Source organism: Phocoena sinus, chromosome 11 (genome assembly GCF_008692025.1).
Source record: "Phocoena sinus isolate mPhoSin1 chromosome 11, mPhoSin1.pri, whole genome shotgun sequence".
Taxonomy (NCBI): domain Eukaryota; kingdom Metazoa; phylum Chordata; class Mammalia; order Artiodactyla; family Phocoenidae; genus Phocoena; species Phocoena sinus.
The window spans coordinates 101,882,730-101,906,622 of record NC_045773.1 but is presented as its reverse complement, the minus strand read 5'-3'; the positions used below and the strand labels follow the sequence as shown (position 1 = coordinate 101,906,622).

The window sequence follows — 23,893 nt, the reverse complement described above, 5'->3', positions numbered from 1 at the left end:
GCGGGACGTCTGGGGACCGTGGGGCCCGAGTCCGGGGCGCGGCCCTGGGACGCGACGCAGGTGGCCCGGGGGGTGGCAGGGAGGATACTCACGACCAGTAGAGCAGCATGGGCAGGAAGGGGCAGATGATGAGGGCCTGCAGCACCTGCCAGTCCCGGCACAGGGCGGCCAGCCCGGGCATGAGGAGCTGCCCCGCCGTGGCCACGAAGCTCGCCACCATTGTGATCAGGAACCGCTTTCCTGGGGGGCAGAGCTCTATGCCTGGAACACAGAAGGGACAAGAGAGCCGTGAGCGCCGGGCCAGCATGCTTCCCATCTGGCCAAGGGCTGCAAGGTGGTGCGTCAAGGATGAGATGCTCGTTTGTGCAGCTGGACGAGCTGAGGCTCCCCCTGCACAGGGAGCGAGATCGTTGCTCAGGGTCACAGAGCAAGTCGTGGCCGAAGAACGCTGTGATGGAGAGCGGCCGACCCAGGAACTAGGAGACGCTGCCTCGCGGGGAGACAGAGCACGTGCGTCACACGCGGCCCCCATACCTTCTGCTCTCTCGGCGTCTCTGAGCTCCCTCTGCCGCCCTTCCTTCCATCTCCGCTGGACCATGCGGCCCTCCCAACCTCCGCACAGGGCACAGGAAGCCCAGCCCAGCTCCCCCCGCCTCACCACCCCTCCTTCCGTCCCACTGCTCCCCGAGCTCTGAGTTCCAGGCAACCCACTCACATGTGAGACCAAGACAGGTCAGTCGCACCCAACCCATCTTCTGAACAAGACAGAAGCCAAACCATGAAGCAGACTGGATCACGTAGGGCGGATCTCACCCAAGCCCCCGCTCCCTCTCAGAATTCTGCTGCCCCCGTGACCTGGGCATCCCACGCATCCCCTTCAGATGACGGCTCTGCCAGTAGGGGCAGGTCTGATTCACCTTCATAGCTGCAAAAACACCGGTGTCTGCCTTCAATAAATGTCAAGGACACGGTTCCTCCTGTTTGCAAGAATCTATGCTCTTAATTTGACCTTGCGCAAAAAAAGATGGTCACAAAACCTTAAATTGTAGCACCCAAGTGACAACCAGTGCACACCCACTACATGAATTCCTGTAATAAAAGTCCCCAATACTAGAAAATGCATCTGGGTTTTATATATTTTCCCCCTATAGAGCCTGTAATTTGTTTGCTATTCTTCCTCAACCATTTGCAGGATTCCCTAAAGCTTGCTTCTTTTTTCATTTTTTTAAAAAAAAAGCGTAATTAAAATGATTTTTTTAAGAAAGAATTAGACCCTCAGGAGGGAATACTTCTCACGTCTCTGTATCCAGAGACTGTTCGTAGATCAGTGGCTACAGCCCATCTGCTGGTTGTCCAAAGGCCAGAGCAGAGGTCAGAGGTCAAAAGGCAGTAAGAAGGGAAGCAGATGAGAGGGGGCGGAACAGGCAGGTTACATCTGGCCACAGGATGGAATCGGCATTAACAAGGATCACGCACTACGCCAGCCAACAGCTACACCAGCTCATCTGTAAGGAAGAAATAACAGTCGCCCGCATCTCCACCCCTGCCCTGCCGCAGACAAGCAGGTCAGCATCCCAGCCACCTGTGCGCGACAGAGAAACCCGGCCTTGCTAATAAAGAACTTCTGCTATTTAATTAAGAAAATAGGATCAAACGGTTCTCTCCTGGCCATTTACTGTGCTGCTGTTCCTTTCAGCGCCCAGGCCAGGTTCACGTAAAGGATCACTTCCTAGCGGGACTCAGGTATTTACCCCACATCTGGCGTTCCTTTTTTTTTTTTTTTAACTTTTTATTTTATATTGGAGTGTAGCCGATTAACAATGCTGTGATAGTTTCAGGTGCACAGCAAAGGGACTCAGCCATACATATACATATATCCATTCTCTCCCTAACTCCCCTCCCATCCAGGCTGCCACGTAACATTGAGCAGAGCTCCCTGTGCTATACAGTAGGTCCTTGTTGGTTATCCGTTTTAAATATAGTCGATCCCGGGCTTCCCTGGTGGCGCAGTGGTTGAGAGTCTGCCTGCCGATGCAGGGGACACGAGTTCGTGCCCCGGTCCGGGAAGACCCCACATGCCGTGGAGCGGCTGGGCCCGTGAGCCACGGCCGCTGAGCCTGCGCGTCCGGAGCCTGTGCTCTGCAACGGGAGAGGCCACGGCAGTGAGAGGCCCGCGTACCGCAAAAAAAAAAAAAAAAAAAAAAAAAAAAAAAAATATATATATATATATAGTCGATCCCAAACTCCCTAACTATCCCTTCCCCCCCTGCCCACCTGGCATTTCCGCTCTTACAAATAATAAAGAGATCGGGGTCTTTTAGAAAAGACTACCAGTTGCAGGCTTTAGTTTTCCCGTATTAAATAAGCACAAGCAGGGGATGCACTGCTATGGAAACCAGAACTCGGCATCAGCCAGGGCGAGTGTGATGCCCTGAGGCTCGGCACAGGTTAGGATCGGATGAGGAAATTTAGCACTTGGCCACTCAGAGAGGGAGCGTCAAGACAGCATAATGGCTTCACGTCCTCGGGTTCGCTGTTTCGACAGGCCCTGCGCGGGGCTGGCGGTTCTCCTCTTCTCCACCTGGCCCTTAAGTATGAAAATATCTGCCGCTGTCGTTCAGTTCCCCCAGGCCCCCTTTGGGACGTCTAATCCCACACGTCAGTCTACACCACGTGCCGTCACACCGAGGATCACAGGCCACTTCCCAAGCCCGGGGCGAGGTTTGTGGGCGATAAAGCAGCATCGCCCCTCGACAGGCAGAGGGTTCCACAGTCTGGCTCCTCCTCCCTCGTCCCTCCCCGTGACCACTGCTCAGACGACGATGACCTTGTCGTGGTTCTCCTTCCACAGGGTCTCTCCTTCCTCGCCCGTAAGTGGCCCGAGCGATCCTCTAACTCCCAGCTACCCGGCCGGGAAGCATCAGCGTCACCTGGGAGCTTGTCAGACACACAGGGCCTCAGGCCCCGCCTAGGCCCCCAGGATCACACCTGCGTTTTAACAAGAGCCCCAGATGCCTCCCTGACAAGCACTGGCTCACCGTGATTCTCCCAAACCGTGGGCATCACCCACAGCAGGAGAAGTGCTTTTGTCTCCCAGGCACACGTCTATGAGAGCGGAATAAGTAAAATCATTTCCCGACCTCTCCAGGGCTTCTGTTTTGCTAGGAATCCTAGCAGAGATTTTGCTTTATCTCATCGGGTAGAAGAACGTAGAGCATTCCAGCAGATCTACAGTATTTTAGTATTCCTGCTGAGGCAATGGAAAAACACAGCCATTTGATGTAAGGACACGGGTATGACACTTACAATGACCCTTTTGCCTTGACTCACCAGGAATCCGTTCCGAACTGCCTGAAATCAACTATGTTCTGAAGGTGGCTGTAAGGATGTTTAAAAAAGAAAAAGCAATTATCAAAGAACCTCAGGCACTTTGGGTTTGCCTTTAATCACATGCTCCTTTTGGATGATGAGAAGTCAGCTCTTCTGAAGTGAGGAGAGGAAGGAATACATCAGAGCGTGAACGTCCTAAGTCCCCGCATCTGGGAGGGGGTGGGGACTGCAGGTAGACGGTTCTACCCGAGGAAGGTCTGATCCCAGCTCTGCGCACAGGGGCGCTCAACACTTATCCTTTCTTAAATGCATTTTTAAAAAGCTGTGTATGCTTGCCGCAGGCCCGGGAGCCTACGTTTTCTTGGGATCTCGAAGTGCTCCCAGCTGCTCTGAAATGAGTCTCCAGGGTTTTTCTGGATGGCAGTAGGCCGTAAGGAGGGAACACGTGCAGCTGGCTGACAGCATCCGCGTAGAACGAGGAGGAAGTGGGCCCTGCAGGGGAGAGGCTGGGGCGCCAGTGTGGGCGCACGGCAGGCGTGGGACCCCTTCCCCGCCCCTTCCCGTCGGCTGAAGTCGCTCAGCCTCTCTGTGCTGCTCCTTCCTGGCCTACAAAGTAGGTAACATTCCTCGGCCACGAGGTGACGCACATCCAACCGCCATTCAAGGCTGTCGTCCCTACAGACCTCAGGCTCAGGCCGTCTGGGTCCGGCTCCGGGTGGGCTCACGTCCCCCAGAGACTAACGCCACTAAAGTAAGTGCTCCCATGCGGGACCTGAACGATCCCGGGTTTTAGGCAAAACTCGGTCGGAACCGACAAAACGATAGGCGTACAAGCCCCTGTGACAGGATTCTTGGACGTCAGTGGCCTCTGCTCTCCAGGGGATGCTGACGAGGCTGCGTGGAAAGAACAGTCTCCTCTGGGTGACGGTCCCTCTCTCGCTGCCTCTGCCTCCCCTTCGGGCTGTGAAGCCCACACCCACCTCCCCCCACCCTCACGAACTCCTGCACCAGGTCCCCAGGAAAGAAACGGGGAGTCTGGACTGGCAAGAAACCAGCCTGCACGCAGATGCCAGCACGCGCTCCCAGCGAGCCCAGCAGGATTTCAAGCCCTGCTCCTGTCCCCACGACTTCTCGAGAAGCACCAGCCCCTGCGGTTTCCCTGGGGCGCCACCCGGGTCACTGTGGCTGGACCCAGACGTCACCCAACCTGGGACAGGGGTTGGGGGCACTCAACTCGCTGGAGGAGGGAGACGGGCTCAGGAAAGGACAGTCTCCCCCAAACTGTGTTCAAGCACCAGAACTAAACATGCTTCTGGATCCGCCGGGGAGTGAGAAATCCATCAAAGCCCAGGGCTCCGCCGAGCGGCTCGGCCATTCCCACGACGGGGCAAGCCCACCAAGGGCCGCCGGGCCCCTCGCAGCCCCGCGGCCCCAGCACAGGCCACTCAGGGGCCACTGGGCCAGACTCACGTCCTTCCACGCGGAGCCCCTCCCTATCTGCCCAAGAACCTCAGTCATCAGCCGAGGAGCTGAGGGGCCGCTGGGGAGAAACTGCCCGAAGCAGGAGGAAGGGGCCCCGCCAAATGGAAGGGGGTGGCATCGCCGCCCCCCACCTCGGGCACCGGCTCCCTCCAGCCTGGCCCGGCCCAGCCTCCGGGCTGCTGATGCCCCCCCGTGCCCGGGCTCCTCCCCAGCAAGGGGGGTGCGTTCACTGGCCGCTCCCCCGACACCCGCCGGCCTCCCTCCTCTTCCCTGCTCCCTGCCCTCACCAAGCTGGCCCGGAAGGGGACACACAACTCTCTAATGACTGCCTTGGCTGAGGACACGGGGCCCCCAGAACCCCGGAAAATAGACCTGTGACATGTGATTCTGCAGTTCCTTATTATAGCAAAAAGTGGCCTGAAATCGCCACTCATGGAGACTCAAATAGCATCTGAGGGCGTGACTGTAAAAGGCTGCTGTTATCACAACAGCTCCGTGTCTTACCTTCCCCGTGGAACACTTCCTTTTCCTCTCAATTTAGGACCTGCCAACCCAGCGGAACGGTTAAAACCACCTCCATTTAGAGAGAAGAAGATAAAAAAATATGGAAACGTAAAGATCTCCTACCATTCACATCCCCGTGCCTGCCAGACATACAGACTCAAACATCTAATGCTCAAATGCAGAAGAACCACATCACCTACCTGCTGGGTTACCCATCAGGTCTGCGGCGCTGGGCTAAGGCACAGCTCCCCCTCACTGTGGCTAAACACGTCGGTGGGCATTTTTCATCCATTAAACTCACTCAATCTGCATAACTCTCCGATGGAGGTACTGTTTTTAATGCTCGTTTCCCACAAGAGGACCCGAAAGCGCGGAGTGATTACGTGACTTGTCCAAGGTCACACAGCTAAGGAGGGAACCGAGTAGGAACTGAAGCTAGGGCCCCCATCCCCCGGTGCCTCCACCCGCCTGGCTGCAGGCAGGTCTCCCACAGGAGTCCCTGGTGGGTCTGGCCTCTTGGCTGCGCCCACCGGAATCTAAGGTCCTGGAGGTCAGGCCTCCTCGGCTTTGCTCACTGCCCTTCCTCAGAGCCTGGGATGGTGCCTGGCACACAGCGGGGACGCAGGTATCTGTCACCTGAAGAAGCTCATGATGGACTCTTCCTGTCTGGTTCAGTGGCTTTACCTGTGCTCCTCTTTCCTTAGATTTCTACGACGGAATCAATGAGCGTCACGGTAGCTGAGACTGGTTAGTAAATCTGCAGAAGCTGGTCTGACACGGGAGCCCACTGTGGTTCACAGACTCACACGCTGAGCGCTACTGGGGAGAACACTGCCCACAAAGCCCAGCTACGCAGAAGGAGCCATTGAGCCCAGTGTCCTCTCCAGATAACGAATTCTTTCTATCACCTTATGTTTCTTCTAAACGAGCATTGTAATTACTCAAAATGAGGACAAAGGATTTAAACGCTCACTGATGCTTCCGCTTAGCAAGCGCTTCTGTTTAAAAACAGTGACTAGTGTTCAGCAGTGCACGCTTAAGAATTTGCATTAATCCCGCTTTCAGTCTCCCAGCGTTTGGTGAGAGGAAAAATCCAGCGAGAGAAGGGACTTGAAGCATCAGAACAGCCTCAAGCCCACCGAAATCCTTGCACTTTGCATCTGCTGAGCACCTTCATTCAGGCTGAGTGAAGGAGCAGTTACAGAGAGAGGGTGACTTTCGGGTCCAGAACACAGGTTTCCAGCCGCCAGTTCCAAAGTGACACTCCTCAATCCTCATTTTCTTTGGTACCATCCATCCTATGGGTCAAAATCGCACTTACTGACCAATCACGTCTGCATCGTTAGATGACGCATCCAAGCAGAGTCCTCAGAGACGGCAGATTTGAACCCTCAGAGGAAGGTGGCCCAAGAGAACAGTCCTAAGTTACTGCCAACTCTGCCTCACAGTCGTAGCACACAGCTCCCCAGGTGTCGGCGGGCAGGGAGGACCACCCAACTTTTATTTCTCTTCAACAGCACTGTCGGCATTGTTGTTGTTTTATGAGCTTGAAGAGCAGTCAGGAAAGCAGGGGTTGGGTTTGTGGTAAACAGAATATATCTCAACATGAGGTCACAGTATCATTACTGGTAAATGTACTTCACTCTTCAGCATACGCGTCCTAAACAGGGAGGAATTCTTAGCAATTAGTCTTTCTAAACAAGGTCTTCCTTTTTTCTCATTTGCCTCTTCTGCGTACCTTCCCGTCTCTCTTATGTCTGCATTTTTAAAAGCTTTTGAAAGTTCATACATTCACCAAGAAGACAGAATCGTGTAATGAATCCCCAAAGACCATGTGTGGGGTCAGCGATGATCAATATTTTGCTTCTCTTGGTTCTTCTGCCACTTTTCTTTCACTGTTTCCTGTAGTATTTAAAATCAAATTCTCTCTTTTTTTTTTTGCGGTACGCGGGCCTCTCACTGCTGTGGCCTCTCCCGTTGCGGAGCACAGGCTCCGGACGCACAGGCTCAGCGGCCATGGCTCACGGGCCCAGCCGCTCCGCGGCACGTGGGATCTTCCCGGACCGGGGCACGAACCCGCGTCCCCTGCATCGGCAGGCGGACTCCCAACCACTGCGCCACCAGGGAAGTCCTAAATCAAATTCTTGAAATCATGTCATTTCACTTCTAAGCCCACAGACGTCTCTCTATAAAAAGGATATTTTCTTACATAAAGACCAATACATCTGACAAAATCTATGATAATTCTTTCATGTTATTTATTCTCCAGTCTATGCTCTGATTATTCAATTACCCCCCAAATCTCTTTATGGGTGTATGTTTAAAACAGCAGGTACAAACGAAATTCATACGCTCGGCTCTAAGTCTCCTTCAATCTAGAAAAGCCCCTCCCCATCCCCTTTCCCAGGGCGCCGTCTTGTTGAAGAGGCCAGAGGGCTCTGGTTTTGTCTGAACACCTACTTCCCGGGGGTGCTGACTTGTTCCTTCATTCGCTGTTTTAATCTCTGAACAGTAAGTTAGACCTGAAGGTCCAGCCGGACTCAGGTGCAACATTTTCGCTAAGAACGGCTCGCGGTGGGCCCGCGCTTCCTGCTGCAGCCCCCCAGGAGGGGCAGCTACTTTGGAAGATGCTGAGCTTGACCAAGAGACTCACGTGGTGCTGTCTCAGCCTCCCATCCGGAGCCGCTCACCAACGCCTTCCTCCTGGCTTCGACACCCCCCGACGGGCAAGGCCCACATCAGTGCTTTCATCAGGGGTGCAAGATTTTCTAATTCCGTCGTTCACCGCGCGTTGTTCTCCGCCTTGAGTTATACTTGTACCGAAGAACTCTTATTCACCAGGGAGGGCCATTCAGAAGAGGCAGCACTACGGAACCACAGTCACACCAGGCGATGGGTAACTTCACAGGTCACGTCACCTCTGAGAGCTCCCACTGTGCTCAGAGCAAAAGCAGGCCTTCACAGTGACTTGAGGCCTGACGTGTTCTCCAGCCCCTTCCCCCTCCGACCTCATCTGCCACTTCCCCTGCCCGTCACCCACTGGCCTCCTTGCTGCACCCGCTGTCTGTCCCTGTGCCTGTAACACCCTCCCCAGAATGTCCCACGCTCCCTCCGCCCACGTGTCACCGGATCAGGGAAGCTCTGCCCGGCCACGCCACACGAAACAGCCATCCCTACCCTGTCTCATCTCCCCAAGTTCTTCCTGATGACTCACCACACAGGGGACAGTGTCTCTGGACCGTGGTTCTCAAGTTTCTCAAGTGTGGTCCCAAACCAGCAGCGGTGGCACCTGGGACCGTGCTGGAAACGCAAATTCTAGGGCCCTGCTCCAGACCTGCTGAATCTGTACCTGGGGCTGCATCCGGCACCCCGTGGTAACAAGCCCTACAGCGGACCTGACAAATATCACATCACTCAATCCTTCCAATAACCCTAGGAGGTAGCACTATTTTATCATTAAATTTTAAAGACAACAGAATACCCATTCCTGGGCCCCAGCCTCGAGATGCTGATTCGGGGGGGGGTCTGGGTCAGGGTTCCAGAACCTGTGCTGCTAACAAGTTCCCAGGTGACGGAGGTGCTGCTTGTTCAGGGACCACGCTCCGAAACCCAGCGCTGGGAACACCGTAGGGAGAGTTCTACACATCGTAGCCCTGAGATCCCATATTAATGTCCCCTTCGCAGCATCAGCGTATTAAAACTAACACAGCTCAAGGCTACACTGCGGCCTAGAACACCTGTTGGCCTGCAGGCAGGCCTCGGGGAGACTACGTGCTTGCTTTTTTCCCCATCACCATATGTGTGACTTTCTTTCCCACTGAGGAAAATAGCTCTTCCAGCGCCCCCAGGGCCAGGCAGGCAGGGGCTTAAAAGACCTGGAGCTGCAAAGAAGTTCAACTCTCAGCTTGATTCAGATGAGAGGAAACTCAGGGAACACCCACCGGGGCTGGCAGAGTCCAATGCCAGGCAGGTAAGAAACGTGCCAAACCGGCCTGGGATGAGGGGTGGACCTGCAGCGAATCACGGCTCGCTGGCTCTGCTTAAAGCCCTTCAAATTCAATTAGAAGAAAATCTCTGTCTGGGTCGCACGGAACCCGGCGGGGGCCAGGGTCCGCCACGCACTGCCGGCCTGCTGGCTTCGTTCACGGGGAGAGGAAGGTCGCAGAGGCCACTGGCAGCAACCTAGCCTGCTCCTACCCGTCTCTTCGACATCCAGCACTGCGTCCAGCACCCAGCAGATGCTCAAAAAATGCTGCACTAAGGGGCTTCCCTGGTGGCGCAGTGGTTCGGAGTCCACCTGCCGATGCAGGGGACACGGGTTCGTGCCCCGGTGCGGGAAGATCCCACGTGCCGCGGAGCGGCTGGGCCCGTGAGCCATGGCCGCTGAGCCTGTGCGTCCGGAGCCTGTGCTCCGCAACGGGAGAGGCCACAGCAGTGAGAGGCCCGCGTACCGCAAAAAAAAAAAAAAAAAAAAAAATTGCCCTAATTTTGATAAAAATGAACCCGGCATTCCTTCCCCAGCCCTCCCCTCCCCCTGCCTCCCCCTCAATGTGATAACCTGGCACCATGCTCACAGGCTTTGGTAGGGACAGACACTGACCATCACTCGCCAGGTGCAGCCGGGTTCCCAAGCCCTGGCCCCGTCCCTCCTGGGGCGAAGTCTCAGCTTTCCAGCTCATGACCTTGAGGAATATCTACCCCGAGGCCAGCCTCCATCTGCAGTTGTACAAAATTAAAAAGGACTGTATCCGCAAGAATCCACCTGCCGGCCACTCCTTTCCCACGGAAACAGCTTCATTCAAGATAGGTAGCCCAGAGGCGGCAACGGGAAGAGCAGAAGCGCTGAAATGGGCTGGACTTTCCCATTTCCCAAGTACCTGCCTCGTGGTCTCGAGCTGAGTACTTAACACACTCATGCTGTCACGGGACAGGGTGACAGGTCCCCGCCGGAAGGACGGGTGACAGGAGGTGAGCTGCCGGGCTTGTCTGCCCCAGCGCCTGACACAGCACATCTGAGTAACGGCTCAGGGACTCGGTCCAACGGCCCCGGGGCTGCGGGAGACGCTCATGGCCACAGCAGAGGCTCTCGCAGAACGCCCCTTTAGTTCCAGGTAACCACGAAACAAATGAACTTCTGTAGAAGTTTATAACTCTTGTGAAAGTTGGGGACTTTTTGCATGAGAATGGCAACCTCCAGAGTGCCGGGAATGCTAGCCACAGTAAACAGAGGAAGGGCCTTTCTACATGATCCGTTGTGTAAAGGCGAGCAAGGATTTTCCAGGCCCCACGTGAAAAGGGAGAAGACAATTGTCGCAGCAAATGTGCAAGCAACAGAGCACAGGCCTCGTGGAAATGGATGGGCCACGGGGAAAGGACAGCCCTGGAATGCGAGGATGGGAGAGGTCCCAAGAGATCTGTCTGTGGGTTTTGATGGGCTCCATTTGGAAGGGACACACTTAGCATTTGGAAAAGCGGCCCTGGAGGCACTATAGGTTCTAAGTAATTCTATTTAAAAGAGCAGTGTTGGGCCTCCCTGGTGGCGCAGTGGTTGAAAGTCCACAAAAAAAAAAAAAAAAAAAAAAGCAGTGTCTTCACACTACGTTCCTTCTTTAAGGGTAACGGTGAACGGCCGGGAGCCCCACCTTTCATGCCCCCCGTGAACGCAGACGTTTGCATCACACCCACACCTCTGACCGTTTCATACCGTTCAAAACAGCCTGCTGTGAAGTCAGGGACTGTACGGCTCCCTCTAGTTCTTGGTTCTGAAGGAGGCGTGTTCAGGACAGACAGCGCTTTATAAAGAGCAGGACCCTCAGGTCGAGGCTCTCTAGAGCCCGACCTGTCCCGGGGGCCCTTGTGAGCTGCAGTGGGAAGAGTTTCCCAGACAGCATCCCTCCTCTCAAGTTGAGAGGGGGCTTGTCAGGTACAAGGGATTTAAAGTTTGGAAAAGTTCTGCCACTGAATTATAATTTTTTTTGTTTGTTTAAAAGGTTTGATTCCAAAAGCCTACTTTTTATGTGGTGTAAGAGTCTGTTTCAAGGCCAAGCTTTGAGGACACACCTGAAGCTAGCTCACTGTTAGTATAATGACTGTCAGACCTCCAGGAAACTTCCAAGGGGGTTTTGTTTTGTTTGCTCTCTCCCTCTCCCCCTTTCTTTGGTCCAGAACATAAAAGCACAGAAGTCACCCCACTTTGGATGTGAAGCTGCAGTCACTGGCAGTCACTGCTGTGGTATCAGGTGACAATCAAATGTAAATGCTGTCACACAAAACAACCCCAGAGTCTGGGGTACATGTTTAGCCAGCACCTCTGAGTCACGCTGGGCCACCACCTTTGACAAAGCTGACAGAAGATACAGAGGCAAAGGGGCAGAAAACAAATGAACTATTCACTTATCATCTATCACGACCAAAGCTTTCCTGCCAGGGTGGGGCTGTGCTTGGAATTAATTACTAGTGAGGACTGACTCCATTCCTGGTTTGGGAAAAATCAAAATTCGAGTGATGGGCTTTACACAGAATAAATAATGTAAGTTCCTTCAAAGAAATGTTAATAGATTAAAAAAATTATATAACTTAAATCTCCACGTACTTCTCTCATTTCCTGAACAAATTCTAGGGTCCAAGTGATTAAATGTATTTTGAGTCATGGACAGAGGAAGCAACCTGCCCAAGAGAGTTAAGAAGGTAACCCAAGTTTTGTAACACCTGACCGAGCATTTGATTCCTCCAGGTAAATAATATGGGTTTAAATGCTGGGTATGTCTGTGTGAAAACTTACGTTCAATCAGCATTTTAAGATGGGACCCTGAATTTCAAATTAAAGCCATCACAGCGTGATATTTTAAGGATATGAATCTCCTTAACATAGCTCAACTCCTCCAGAGTCGCTGTATAGCTCATGCATCGAGATAAAGCAAAACTGAAAAGAACATCTCAATTCATTTAGGCAACCGACTACTAAAACTGAAATGCAGAATGAAGCAGAGCCCCAGAAACTATGAACGAGGCATGCTGGGTCATCCCCACGCCTGTGGTCCTTCTAAACGCGGAGGTCCCCAAGAGCAGTGCTCCGCAGAGTGCGGTTCCCGTAACCCTCTGCATCACCCTCCCCTGTCCAAACCTACAGAATCAGATGCTTCCCTGGTAGAAGCCAGAGTTTAGCAGGGCGTCCAGGAGATGCTGATGCACCTCTGTCATCAGGCTCCAGCCAAACTGATGCGGTTCTTCATCGGTCTCAAACTACCATCAGGCAAATAACACCTTCACCTGTTAGTGTTGCAGGGGCGGGCAAACCTTTTCCCTACCCTTGTGGGTGCGCTTCCTGGGGGCCCGTGAATTAAACTGACAACAGGCAGATTGGCAAGAGAAAGGACAAAGTTCACTGCTGACTGTGGAAGTATGGACGCGGGGGGGCTCACAAAGAAAGTGGCTCAGAGAAGCAGTTAGAATTTGGGGCTTATACACCACCTCAGCATGAGGAAGGAGTTAGGATTTCAAGGGGCAATAAACAGTGAGAAATGAATGCCAACTACGTAGATGAAAGAAACTATTGGAAAGTAAGGTTTGCTTTAGTAAAGTCTGTTTATGCAATTTCTCATCTCTGGTGACAGGAGTCACTACCCGCGCCTCCCCCTCCCCCCACCCCGGGATAGGAAGCTTTCCATAAAAGGGGATGCATGGGAGTTGAATTCTTTCAGAAGATCTGCTTTTAGGCAGTAAGAGGAGTGCAGAGAAAGCCTCTTCCTGCTTCTGTCAACTCTCAAACAGCCCAAAGGGCTCCTTATGCCACGTGGCACATTCTGGACCCTTTCCCTAGGAAACACAGTCACCTGCATCACGGCCTCTATTCCTCACCACATTCTTGTCCTGTTCCCATTTTACAGGGTGGCGCCAAGAGGCTGGTGACCAAACAGGTCTCGGGTCACGTGGTTTACAGTACCTGGACCTTGAATCCAGACTTTCTGGATTCTAAACCTCAGGTGTACGTATCCTTTAAGAACAAAGCAGACAGCCCTGCCCTCCAAACACGCACACATTGAGATGCTGTCTTCCTATTGTTCACCTCTTTTCAGTAAGACTCGCTCAATTTATCACCAAGACCGCTAACCAGACTGGCTAAGCTTATCAATGAGGGCCCACTCCCGTGTCTGCTGAGACATAATGAAACACTCAGCAACCAGCCAAACGTCTAAGGGCCCATAGCTTCCTCCTGAATTGTCCGTCTGCTTCCAAACATCACGACACTGATGGATGACCTCGGGGACCCGCGTGGAGTCAGGCCCAGCAAAGAGCTCATCATTGTCAAACACTCGTGCCGACCAGCGAGCAGCTCTCCCACGCAAGAAGGAAGAAAAACATCTTATTTAGAAAAGGACAGGTGGAGGGGACGAGATGGCAGAAGAAGAAAACTACATTCTATAAATATTCAGGGTATTATTTCCTTCACTAAATTTTATGCTGGATTCATTAACTTTAAAGAAGATTTTTGCTAAGGAATGGGAACACAAATTGGAGTGTTCAGCCCAGTCTCTGACAGCATTCGAGGAATATTCTGGTTTCTACAGCTTTTTCTTCCAGAATTGTACCTGACCAAAACGGTAACCATCTAAGGCTTCTTAAATTTAAACTTAATTAAAGTTAAATAGAATAAAAAATTCGGTTGTTGAGTTAGGCTAGCCACATTTCACATGTTCTACTGGACAGCACAGATCTAGAATCTGATGTCAAAGTGTCGAAATAAAGACACTTTGCCAACATTCTCAAGAATATGTAAGGAGGAAGGAGGGGGCAACTGAACTTAAAAGATTATTTTTAAATTGTGAAATATTTCAAGTATATTGGAAAAGTATAAGAAATACTAGAAAACACTTGTGTGCCCAAACACTTGGCTTGGTCAAATCTTTACGTTTACTGTATTTCCCCACTTCTTTTTGAGTGAAGATAAGAAAACACAACAGACACAGTGGAAGCCCCAGCGGGCCCCTTCAACGAGCCCAGTGAATGCTCTACTGAAAGTTAAAAAGGAGCCCCACGTCGGTGTCCGGCAACCACGCGGTGAGGACCCTGGCTCTGGACCAGGCGGCACGGGTTCTAAGCTTCCGGGACAGCTGAGAGCAATTCCAGGACGTCTGGAGATCCGCTGAAGGCTAAAGGGAACTGATTTGGATGTACAGACAGATGCATAAAGATCCTTTTCCTGGAGGTAGAAGTGGAGAGCATGTCTTGAAAGAACCAATTTCAAACTTCAAGCGTGTTAAAATTCGTGATCCTCAGGCACAAATGTCTCCAACGAAACCCTTCAATATCCCCTTTCTGCCCCTGTAACTGCAGAGACAGGCTTCTTACACCCCTCCCCTGCTGACGCCTTGAAACCCAGACGTAAACGCACAGGAACGCTGTGCTCCTGGCAGTTCGGGAGCTAGAGAGAAAGAAGTAGCCACCGCCCTGGGTAAGTCATTCAATAAACCTTAATATTAGGAAATGAGCAAACCCCACACCGAGCAAGCTTCCTTTATACAAAGAAAACAGCTGTTTATCACCCAGTGTTTCACAAAAGGTCCGCTGCTCAGCCTGCAATAAATATATGCGCATGTGTCCCAACGCTAAGGACATCTGGCTGCACCGGGACGCTGTACACACTTTCACTTAGCATCACTTCGGTTATATCCTCGAGTCCAGTGGACTCCGGGCTCCGACACTGGGGGAATTAGCACACAGAGGTGTTCAATGGCTAGGGAGTTTCAAATGCCAAGACGTGTGTTTCTTCGTACAGCCCACCTTCATTCAGCCAAAGAAAATAGTTCTCAGAGGGGAAGGACCCACTTTTAAGTTATAAGGGAAGTACACATAGCCTACTGTCCTACACACACGGTGCCTTTTGCAGGACAAGACGCGGGACTTGTGAGTATCCCGGGGTGAGGTGCGAGCTCCCAGGTCAGAGCAGCTGAACGCAGAGTACGTTTCTACTGTTGTGTGCAAACCGTTCTGCCCCCAGGAGTTGGGTAATGAAGCTGGCTTCTCCTTCAGCATTGAAAATGTTCCACTTACAATTCACGGGCTGTTCAGCCTGGAACCACTGAAACTTTCTCCTGCTCTAGCTGCTCAGAGCCAGAGACGGGCTCCCCTGCGTCACAGGACACAGCTCCCCTCCTGTGCGTGAAGGATGCCACCTGACCCGCCAGCACTGCCCTCCGAGCGAAGTCCCACCTCTGCTTCCCTGCCGGCCAGTTTCTGCCACATCTAAAACCCACTACGGTTCATCTGGGGCTAAACTCATCACGGGCCACCCCACCCCAAAGTTAGCCATGCCCCTGACTTCTTATGTCTGTTAATTACACATCCCTCGACCCCAGCCCCCGGCTGCGGGTCCCCCTACCTGAACTCAGTCTGTGGGTCCGGGAAGCTTCCCTTCCTGCAGACCCTCTGAGATCCGACTGTCCTGTCCTACCCTCTTCCATCCCTCCTGCTCAGGCTCAGGCAGGGCCCCCTCCATCACGCTCTCCAAATCTCCCACCACACGGCTCACAAGAGCATCCCCTGCTTCCCCCAACCCTCCCAACTGGAAATATTCTGCCCTTGCTGACGCCCAGGACGAACGCAGCCCAGCTTCCACGATCCAGCCTGGAGTCCTGGGACCTGGGGGGGAACTAGCACATCTTAACCTTCAACCTTAAAGACACAGACACTGGGGGAAATTCTGAAGACACAGAAAAGTATACATTAAGTGAATCACCGATAATCCAAGTGCCCGGCGTTCAGATTCCAATGTATTTCCTCCAATTCTTTTAGAGAATTAATTTAAACAACAAAATTGGCTATCTGCTTGCTTTCCTTATTTTGTAGGACACTGTAAACATTACCTCAAGTCGTTAAACAGTCCCCCAAATGAGAGGTTTTGAGGCTGCATGAGGTCTGACCCCATTAATTCATGTACCTGTCCACTCTCTAGTCGCTTCCCACTTTGTGCAGTTACACTGCCCCCCCAAAGGGACATGAATGGTCTCGAGGGCCCGGTCCCTTCTCACACTCCTCGTGTCCCTGACCCAGAGCAGCCCTGGATGATCCCGGTGGACTGACGGATCTGGGTGCTGTCCCCCAAGGGCTGAGCTGCCCCGGGCTCCCCTCCCATAGAGGCAGGGCCCAGCCCTGCAGGAACTCCTAGGTGCCTCGGGTCTCCGGCCTTGCATCTCCTAAGCTGCTTCTCTCCCAGCATCTCCTTCTCACCAGCGGAATCTGCTCTCACTCAGGCTCAGGATGGGAACCTGGTGATTCTTCTCGACACCATCCTCACTCTCCCAGCCTGGCCACCGTCTCTCCACCTCTCCCTACCCCCAGTCCGTCCCTTCCCCCTCTCCGCCTGGGCAGCCACAGGGGCCTCCTCGGGACCTCCCCACCTCCCAGTTTCCCAGCTGCACTTCAGCCAAAGTCACCTCTTTAGGACCAAGTCTGGGATGATCTCATTCTTCCTCTCATCTCCACCTGGGGCTCCTGCTTTACCCAGGAGATGGCCCAGGAGGGCCTGCAGGGCCTGTCCTGCCCCGCTCAGGCCGCGGCCACCAGCCCTTCTGTCCACCCCTGACAGGCCAGCCCTCCCCAGCCCAGTGCCTCTGCCTGGCCGCTCTCCTGTCCTTCCCTGGCTAAGCCTCCCGGTCCCGCATGCGTGACGTGTCCTCAGGCCGCGCTCTCTCTGCTCCCTCGTGTACGTCAAGGCTCCCGGCTCTCTCATGTCACCTGATGCCCCCTTCACAGCACTGTCTCAAGTGGGAACACACAAATCTGATCGTCTGTACGATATGTGCCTGGACCTGAGGCTCCAGGGGGAAGGAGCCCACACCTCTGTCGTCTTTAATACCGTGTCCCCTCCTCAGGGCCTGCACGTGACAGGTTCTCTGTGCCGTGGGAGCAGGGAAGTGGGCAGGGCAGGGCATGAGCTGGCTTCTGACCACTGCCTAGTACAACCCCCCCAGCTTGCGGGGCCCTGGCCCCGAACCAAAGCCCACCTGCCACCCTCCCCGGGGCAGAGGTTCTATTCCCCATCTTCTCCCACAGGCAGGGACGCGCTTCGGCTGGTCTGTGGCCCCTGCTTGAAGTGACCACTGCAGCCTGCACATTCACATCTTCCTCTCTCTCTGGGTTCTTGATTTAGCGAGGCCACTGCCTGGTTCCTGGCCCTGCCTGTGCGTCTCCGCGTGCGCATGTGGGACACAGGCCCTGGTGACGGCATGACGCGTCCTGCCGTCCTGCCCAGAGCAACTCAGCCATCGCCACTGGGCGTCCACCCCGTTCCGGACGCCGAGCTGGGCGTGGTGCCCTGTCCTGCTCCCCACACCTGAGGTCAGCCCCTCAACACAGCCACGGTCACCCCCTCAGACCCACTGGGAGACTATCCAGGGAGAAAACGGTTCAGACCTTCCACCTGCACAGACTCACTGGACCTTACAGCCGTGAGGGGACAACCCCTGGCTGACCTCCTGGAGCTGCCCCTTGAGGCCAGACAGAGGGTGTTTGCGAAATTCAGACCCTCTGTTCCAGGCAGGAAGGGACCAAGTCCCCTCAGCCCTCATCGCCTCGTCACCTCAGCCCTCATCACCACCCTGGAAAGAGAAGCTAATCTTTCATTACCTCTTCAGAAGAGTAAACGTTTCTCCCTCTGGGTAAACAAGGAAGCCACAAAGCACCATCTGAGCAGGAGAACAAGGGAATGTGACGGTGAGCCTTTCCTCTGACAGCTCAGCGTGGGAGCAGCCCACTCACAGGGCCAGGGGCACCCCATGGCCGCAGAGCTGGGAGATCCCCGGCCCTCCAGGGAGCCGGCCTTCAACCACAAGGAAGCACGGGCTGTTCCATGGGAACCCCAGCGTCTTTCCATCCCCACCTTCCCCTCCCCGCCCCAGTTTCTAGAACTGGTCCAGGGCAGGAACCTAAGGGTCTGTCTCTCCCCCCGCCCCATCACTATCAACACCTCCCGAAGACTTTTCAGCCCAACTGACCACCAACAGGCAAAGCCAAAGGCCCAGGGCAGCCCTGCGGCCCTGGAGTTTCTGGAACCTTCTCCAGGCTGTGGATCACCCACAGGGCATCCCCTGTGGGCCCTGAATTATTAGAGCGCCCAATATTCCTTCCTTTCTCCACCTCCGCCGCCTCACGGCCTGGCAAACAGCCATGGTTGGCATGACTTGTTTTTATCAGATTAAAATGTATCACCCCTCTTCCCATGCAGGATTGTGTTTCTGTTTGGCGAAGAATACTGAATACCCGACCAATGCTTTAAATACCACTCAGTCTGGGGAGACAGAAGAGAGGAGAGATGAAGCCGGATTACTGAAATACGCAAAACACGAAAGCAGGAGGTTCACGTTTAGCAGTTAGCGCCCCAAACAACCTATTACCTTAAGGATGGATACTGCTTGTTGCTTCTGTCTCTTAGGCTACAGACCTAGGAGAGAGATGTATGCGGGCATCCTGATTCCTGGGGTACAGGAAGAAGGGGGACCACACTCCCCTCCGTCCCCCGACATCAGCACTCCACTGATTCCGAGGTTTTGTGTCCCTCGGGGTACGCAAAAGTCCGGGGAATGGGGAGGGCCACGGTTGATATAAAATTCTGTCCAAGTACTCGGCAGCATCGTGACCCCGTACACACACACACACACACACACACACACACACAAACAGAAGGTTTACGACACAGTACTTAACCCTTATTATGTGTGTTGCACTAAATCCTACTCTTTTCCTTTTAAAATGCTGGGAAGGATCTGCCCAATGGACTTGGTAACCCCCCTAACGCGTTACGAACTGCAGTTTTCCAAACGCTGCTTTAGGGTAGGGTTCAGCTCGCTTTAGAAACAAGTGCACAAGGGCCTCCGAGAACAGTGACCCCGGGCCGCACCCTGCCCGCTGCCTGGTTTTGTACAACCTGCCGCCTGTTTGCATTTAGCCTGTGAACTACAAACGGTTTTTACGTTTTCAAAGGGTTCAGAACAACCAGAGGAAGAAGGGCATGTCTCGTGAGGAATGTATGTGAACTGAATCTGAGTCTGCCGACAACGCCGCGCTGTGACACAGCCATGTTCGCTCACTCCCAGCCTGCCCAGCTGCTCTCACACTGGTGCACAGACTGATGGCCCGCAGGACCCCGAAGACTGGGTTTCTGACCCTTTACAGAAGAAGTTTGCTGGCTTGTGCTCTGAAGCTTTGATAGGTGCAGACCGGACCATGAGATCGAGGTGCCAAGTGCGTTGCCAGGGTCACAGGGTATTTTACCTTTACTTCCGTTGGGAGCAGAATGGTCAGTAATGGTCAGCTTGAAGAGCGCAGCGATTTTTATTACGAGAACAGAGTCCTTAAGAAGGCTGAGCTACTGTCACCTCAGGGAGGCAGCAGTGGAGTTTCTCTGGGTGTCAGAGGAGGGCCCTTCACCACGTATCCCGAGGGCAGTGAGCCAGTTGTCCAAGAGCATTTTAATTTTTAATGCTCTTCTCTTACTGAGGTGTTTAATTTGTGGTGGGAGAGGAGGATGGTTTTAAAAACCATCCCTTTTGGAACTTAAATCACGAGCCTGCATTTCCTCCACGAGAGGATACACCAGGCTGACGAGAACAAATTTCTCTTAACATTCAAGAAACCACTGTGGATAGAAAGTTCCCTTGGAACGGCTGCCAACAAAGACGTGGCCAAGGCTGACGCCATGTGTATAGAATCACAGGAAAGAGTGAGTGCAGGGGGGCCCAGCTTCTGTGAGGCCCACACTGGAGAGGAAAGAAAGCTCCCGCCAGCCCTGCAGCCTGCAGGCCTTTGTCCAGCATTGTCCGAGGACGTGGATTTAGCCGCTCGGGGTGCACAAAGGAGGGAGAAGGAAAAGTAAGAGGAAGAGGGGACTGATCCTGGCTGACGGCGTGGGGGTGGGAGGGCTTGGGGGGCTGCTGAGCTACGACCCTGGGCTTTGCCTGAGGATATGGCCGCGAGGGGCACTCGGCCACGTCTGCACAGTCAGAGGCGGCGGGGAGTCACTTCAGCCGAACAAAGGGTCCCTTTGTGGCTCCCACTGCTGCCCCCATCCCCGCACCCCAGAAGCTCCAGAAGCCTCTCTCCTGTGCCCCTCCTGGCCTTGGCCTAGGAAGGTGCCATTGGCCACTTTGAAGGCTCGGCAGCCCCTCTCGTCCCCCCGCCGCTGCCCACAGCAGCTGGCTTTGGGGAGGCCACGCTGCTGCCATTTGGAACCAAACCGGTGGCCAAGGGGACTCGGTGGTTCCGTGCAAAGTGAGCCGGAGACCCAGGCTCGAGGCTGCTCATCAGCCACGCGTGCCGCCACGCGGGTCCAAGGTGCCGAGGCCGGCGGGCACCTGCGCACGGCGGGGTCCCCGCGCCGCGCGGCTCCCTGTGGCCGTGGCCCGCGAGAGGGCGGGGGCGCTCAGGGCTGTGGTGCCCCAGGCCGGGCTGGCAGCACCCAACTCTGAAACTGAGCCACAACAAAGGCATCCCAGGCCTCCCCCGTGCCGGGCAGGGCTGCCGGCAGGTGGGCGACCGTGCAGAGGGCACGGCCAGTCCTGGGGGACCACGGAGAGGGCAGGTGGGGACGGGAGGGTGGGAGCCTCACTCGCACACAGCACACACAGCCCACACACACGCGACTCACCACACACACAGCTCACACTCACACACACCACTCACCACACACACACCACGCACAGCCCACGCTCGCACATGCTACACGCACTGGCATACTACACACACACACACACACACACACACACACACACACACAAATACACCCCAGTCACTCACAGACCACACGCATGTACATATACACACACCACATACACACCACACACACACAGCGTGAGAGAGCGCCGTGCTTCAGCTGTAACCATGGTTGACAACAAAAGGGGAAGAAAAGCTGCTCTGAGGAGTTAACTTCCAGAGGCTCCGATCTTCGCCTCCATCTCATTCTCATTTCTCCACCTTTACATAAGAAACCTCTACGGGGACCCCCCTGAATCACGGAAAAGGGAATCCCCTGGGTGCTTTCATCACATTCTCACATCGCGTGAGACTGCAGAGGTCTAAGCGGCAAGTTCATGCTCCGATAACGATTGGTGTGCGAACAGGTACTTACAGAAACTAGGCTTCTGAGGGGGTGGTCTGCTGAGCCTGAGCTTGACCAGCAGTCTGGGGGGCACTCGGGCCTGGCCTGTGACAGGCTGAGGGCGGCAGACGTCGGGGAGACGCCCCACCTTCCTGCCAACAGAGCCAGCGCTGGTGATTAGCTTTGTTCCAACGGAACTCGGCGGCCGAGGGGCAGGAAGGAACGTTTTACTTAAACACGAAGGTGGAAATAAATATAATCAGCGTACAAATACTGACTGGTCCCAGAAGACGTCAGGTGATGTGAGGCCTCGCCACTGCTCTGCTTAATCTACAGAGAAACTGCTACCGTTGAAAAGAACACGCTTTTATCTTCCTGGAGACTCGACGACAGAGGCTACACAAGGCACAGAACTGGGGTCCTCACCTGGCCTCCAGCGCCTGAACGCGAAAGAGAAGCGCCGTCTGCCAGCGCGCCCAGAACCCCGATTAGGAGGTGTCTCTGCCTCCACTTCCCCCAGTTCCCAATTCCACCCTCCCCCGGAGCGGACCAGTTTAAACCACCTCCGGCGTCTCCTGAGATCTCTCGTCATCCGGCCTCGGGGCCTGGATCACACCCGAAAGAGACCCTCTGTGCTGGGCTTGAAAACATCACGCAGCTCTGCTTAGGGGTTTACACCCTCTGTAAGATCACGTAGAGTTACACAACAGGAAAAAGGTTCAACTGAAAACAGAAGACTAGAGCGACTGGGATTTTTGTCACTAAATCACCAAATTGGTCAATCGCTGCTTTCCCGGGGTTCGGGGGGAAAGGCTGTGCCTCTTCACCCTTTACTGAAGCTCTGACACGGTTCTCTGTCCCTGCTGCGGCCACCCAAATGTGAAGGTTCCCAAGGGCCCTGGCTCAGGGAGCCCCAGGCCCTGCTCAGCAGAGCAGACCCTCTCCTCCACTGGTGGACGTTCCCTGGGACCCCAGCTTACCCCTGAACGTGACACATGCAGAGGCTCCAAGCCCCAGCCATGGATTTTTCCCGATCTCCTGCGGGTTGGCTGCTTTGCTTTTTCGAGGGAGACGCTGGGGAACACACCATTCCTGGGGTAGGCTCACTGGATGCGCTGCTCTGTTGTCTGGGGTGACAGGGAGCAAAGCCACCTTCCAGTGCCAAGGTAAACCTCCCTGGCACACTTGGTTGGCTCGTGGGGATTTCGATGACGATCACAGGTAGTTTTCCCTTAGAGTTGGCGCGGCCAAGAAGAGCTGCGTGAAAAGGCTCAGGGAGAATTCCAGGCCAGAGACACACAGACCACTCAGCCTGCCGATGGACCGGACCCTCCCCCGGCGGCAGTCAGGGCACCAGATGGCAAAGACACTGCCCCCAAGACCCTCCCTGGTAAATTCAATGAGTGACGCACATTTGCCTGGAAGCTGCCAAGTGAGGCCCTCAGAGACCCCCTTCTCCTGCCTTCACAGGAGGGCGGGTCGGGGGAGAGAATAAAATTCCGGAGAGGCTGGGAGCTTGCCTGTCCTGCACCCGCAGTGTATTTGCTCTGTGTCTCTATCATGCGAGTCCCGCGTGTGGCCAGACGCCACGGTCGTTACCGAGACCCTGAGCCTCGGTGGCCATACGCCGTCCCCTCATTTTTAGAGCCCCGCATCCAGCAAGCACTCAGTAAGTGATGGATGGACCATTCATTGGTGGAGAAACAGAAACTCGGTCTGTGTTTTTCAGCAGATGCCCCATTACGAGTGTCGGGGGGAAAGGAGGAGTCAGAGGGGTTGCCCAGCTTTCTGTCGCACGTGCCACCAATCACTCGAGTCACTAGTCCACATCTATAGTGGGAAGGGGCCACCCTGGGCCAAGTCACCGTGGTCGCGGAATCTCATAATTCAATGTCATGGCCTCCACAGGTAAGATGGGATCATAGAAAAGCAATGAGCTGAGGGTCACAGGTCACAGCACTGATTCTGTCCCTAAAAGCATGATGCATTCGGATGCCTTTGTGCTGCACTCTTTCCTTTAAATAGGAAACAGGAAAAATACTGAGGCTTCTTCTATTATTGAGTTTAAAACAAGAAAAAAAATAACGCCTCTGCCTGCAGGACATGGGAGTGTCCACATCCTTGTCTGTGGTGCCCATCCTCCACCCTCTCTGCGTCGTTACTGCCCTCACCAATCAGAAGAGGGATCTCCGGGCTTCCCTGGGGGCACAGTGGTTGGGAGTCTGCCTGCCGATGCAGGGGACGCGGGTTCGTGCCCCGGTCCGGGAGGATCCCACATGCCGCGGAGCCGCTGGGCCCGTGAGCCATGGCCGCTGAGCCTGCGCGTCCGGAGCCTGTGCTCCGCAACAGAAGAGGCCACAGCAGTGAGAGGCCCGCGTACCGCCAAAAAAAAACCAAAAAAAAAAAAAACAACAACAACAAGGGATCTCCCCCGCAAATCCTGACTCGCATCTCTTTACCTTTACGTTGTAGAAATAAAACAAGATG

At 54.3% G+C, this 23,893-nt stretch overlaps 1 protein-coding gene across 1 annotated transcript in view; it reads right to left on the bottom strand.

Moving 5' to 3' along the window:
• The window catches only part of SLC22A23 (solute carrier family 22 member 23), a 141,456-nt gene that overhangs the window by 37,595 nt on the left and 79,968 nt on the right, over nucleotides 1-23,893 (bottom strand). The window contains 1 exon segment of the mRNA XM_032647501.1: nucleotides 93-261. Within this exon segment, the coding sequence (XP_032503392.1) occupies nucleotides 93-261 (169 nt within the window).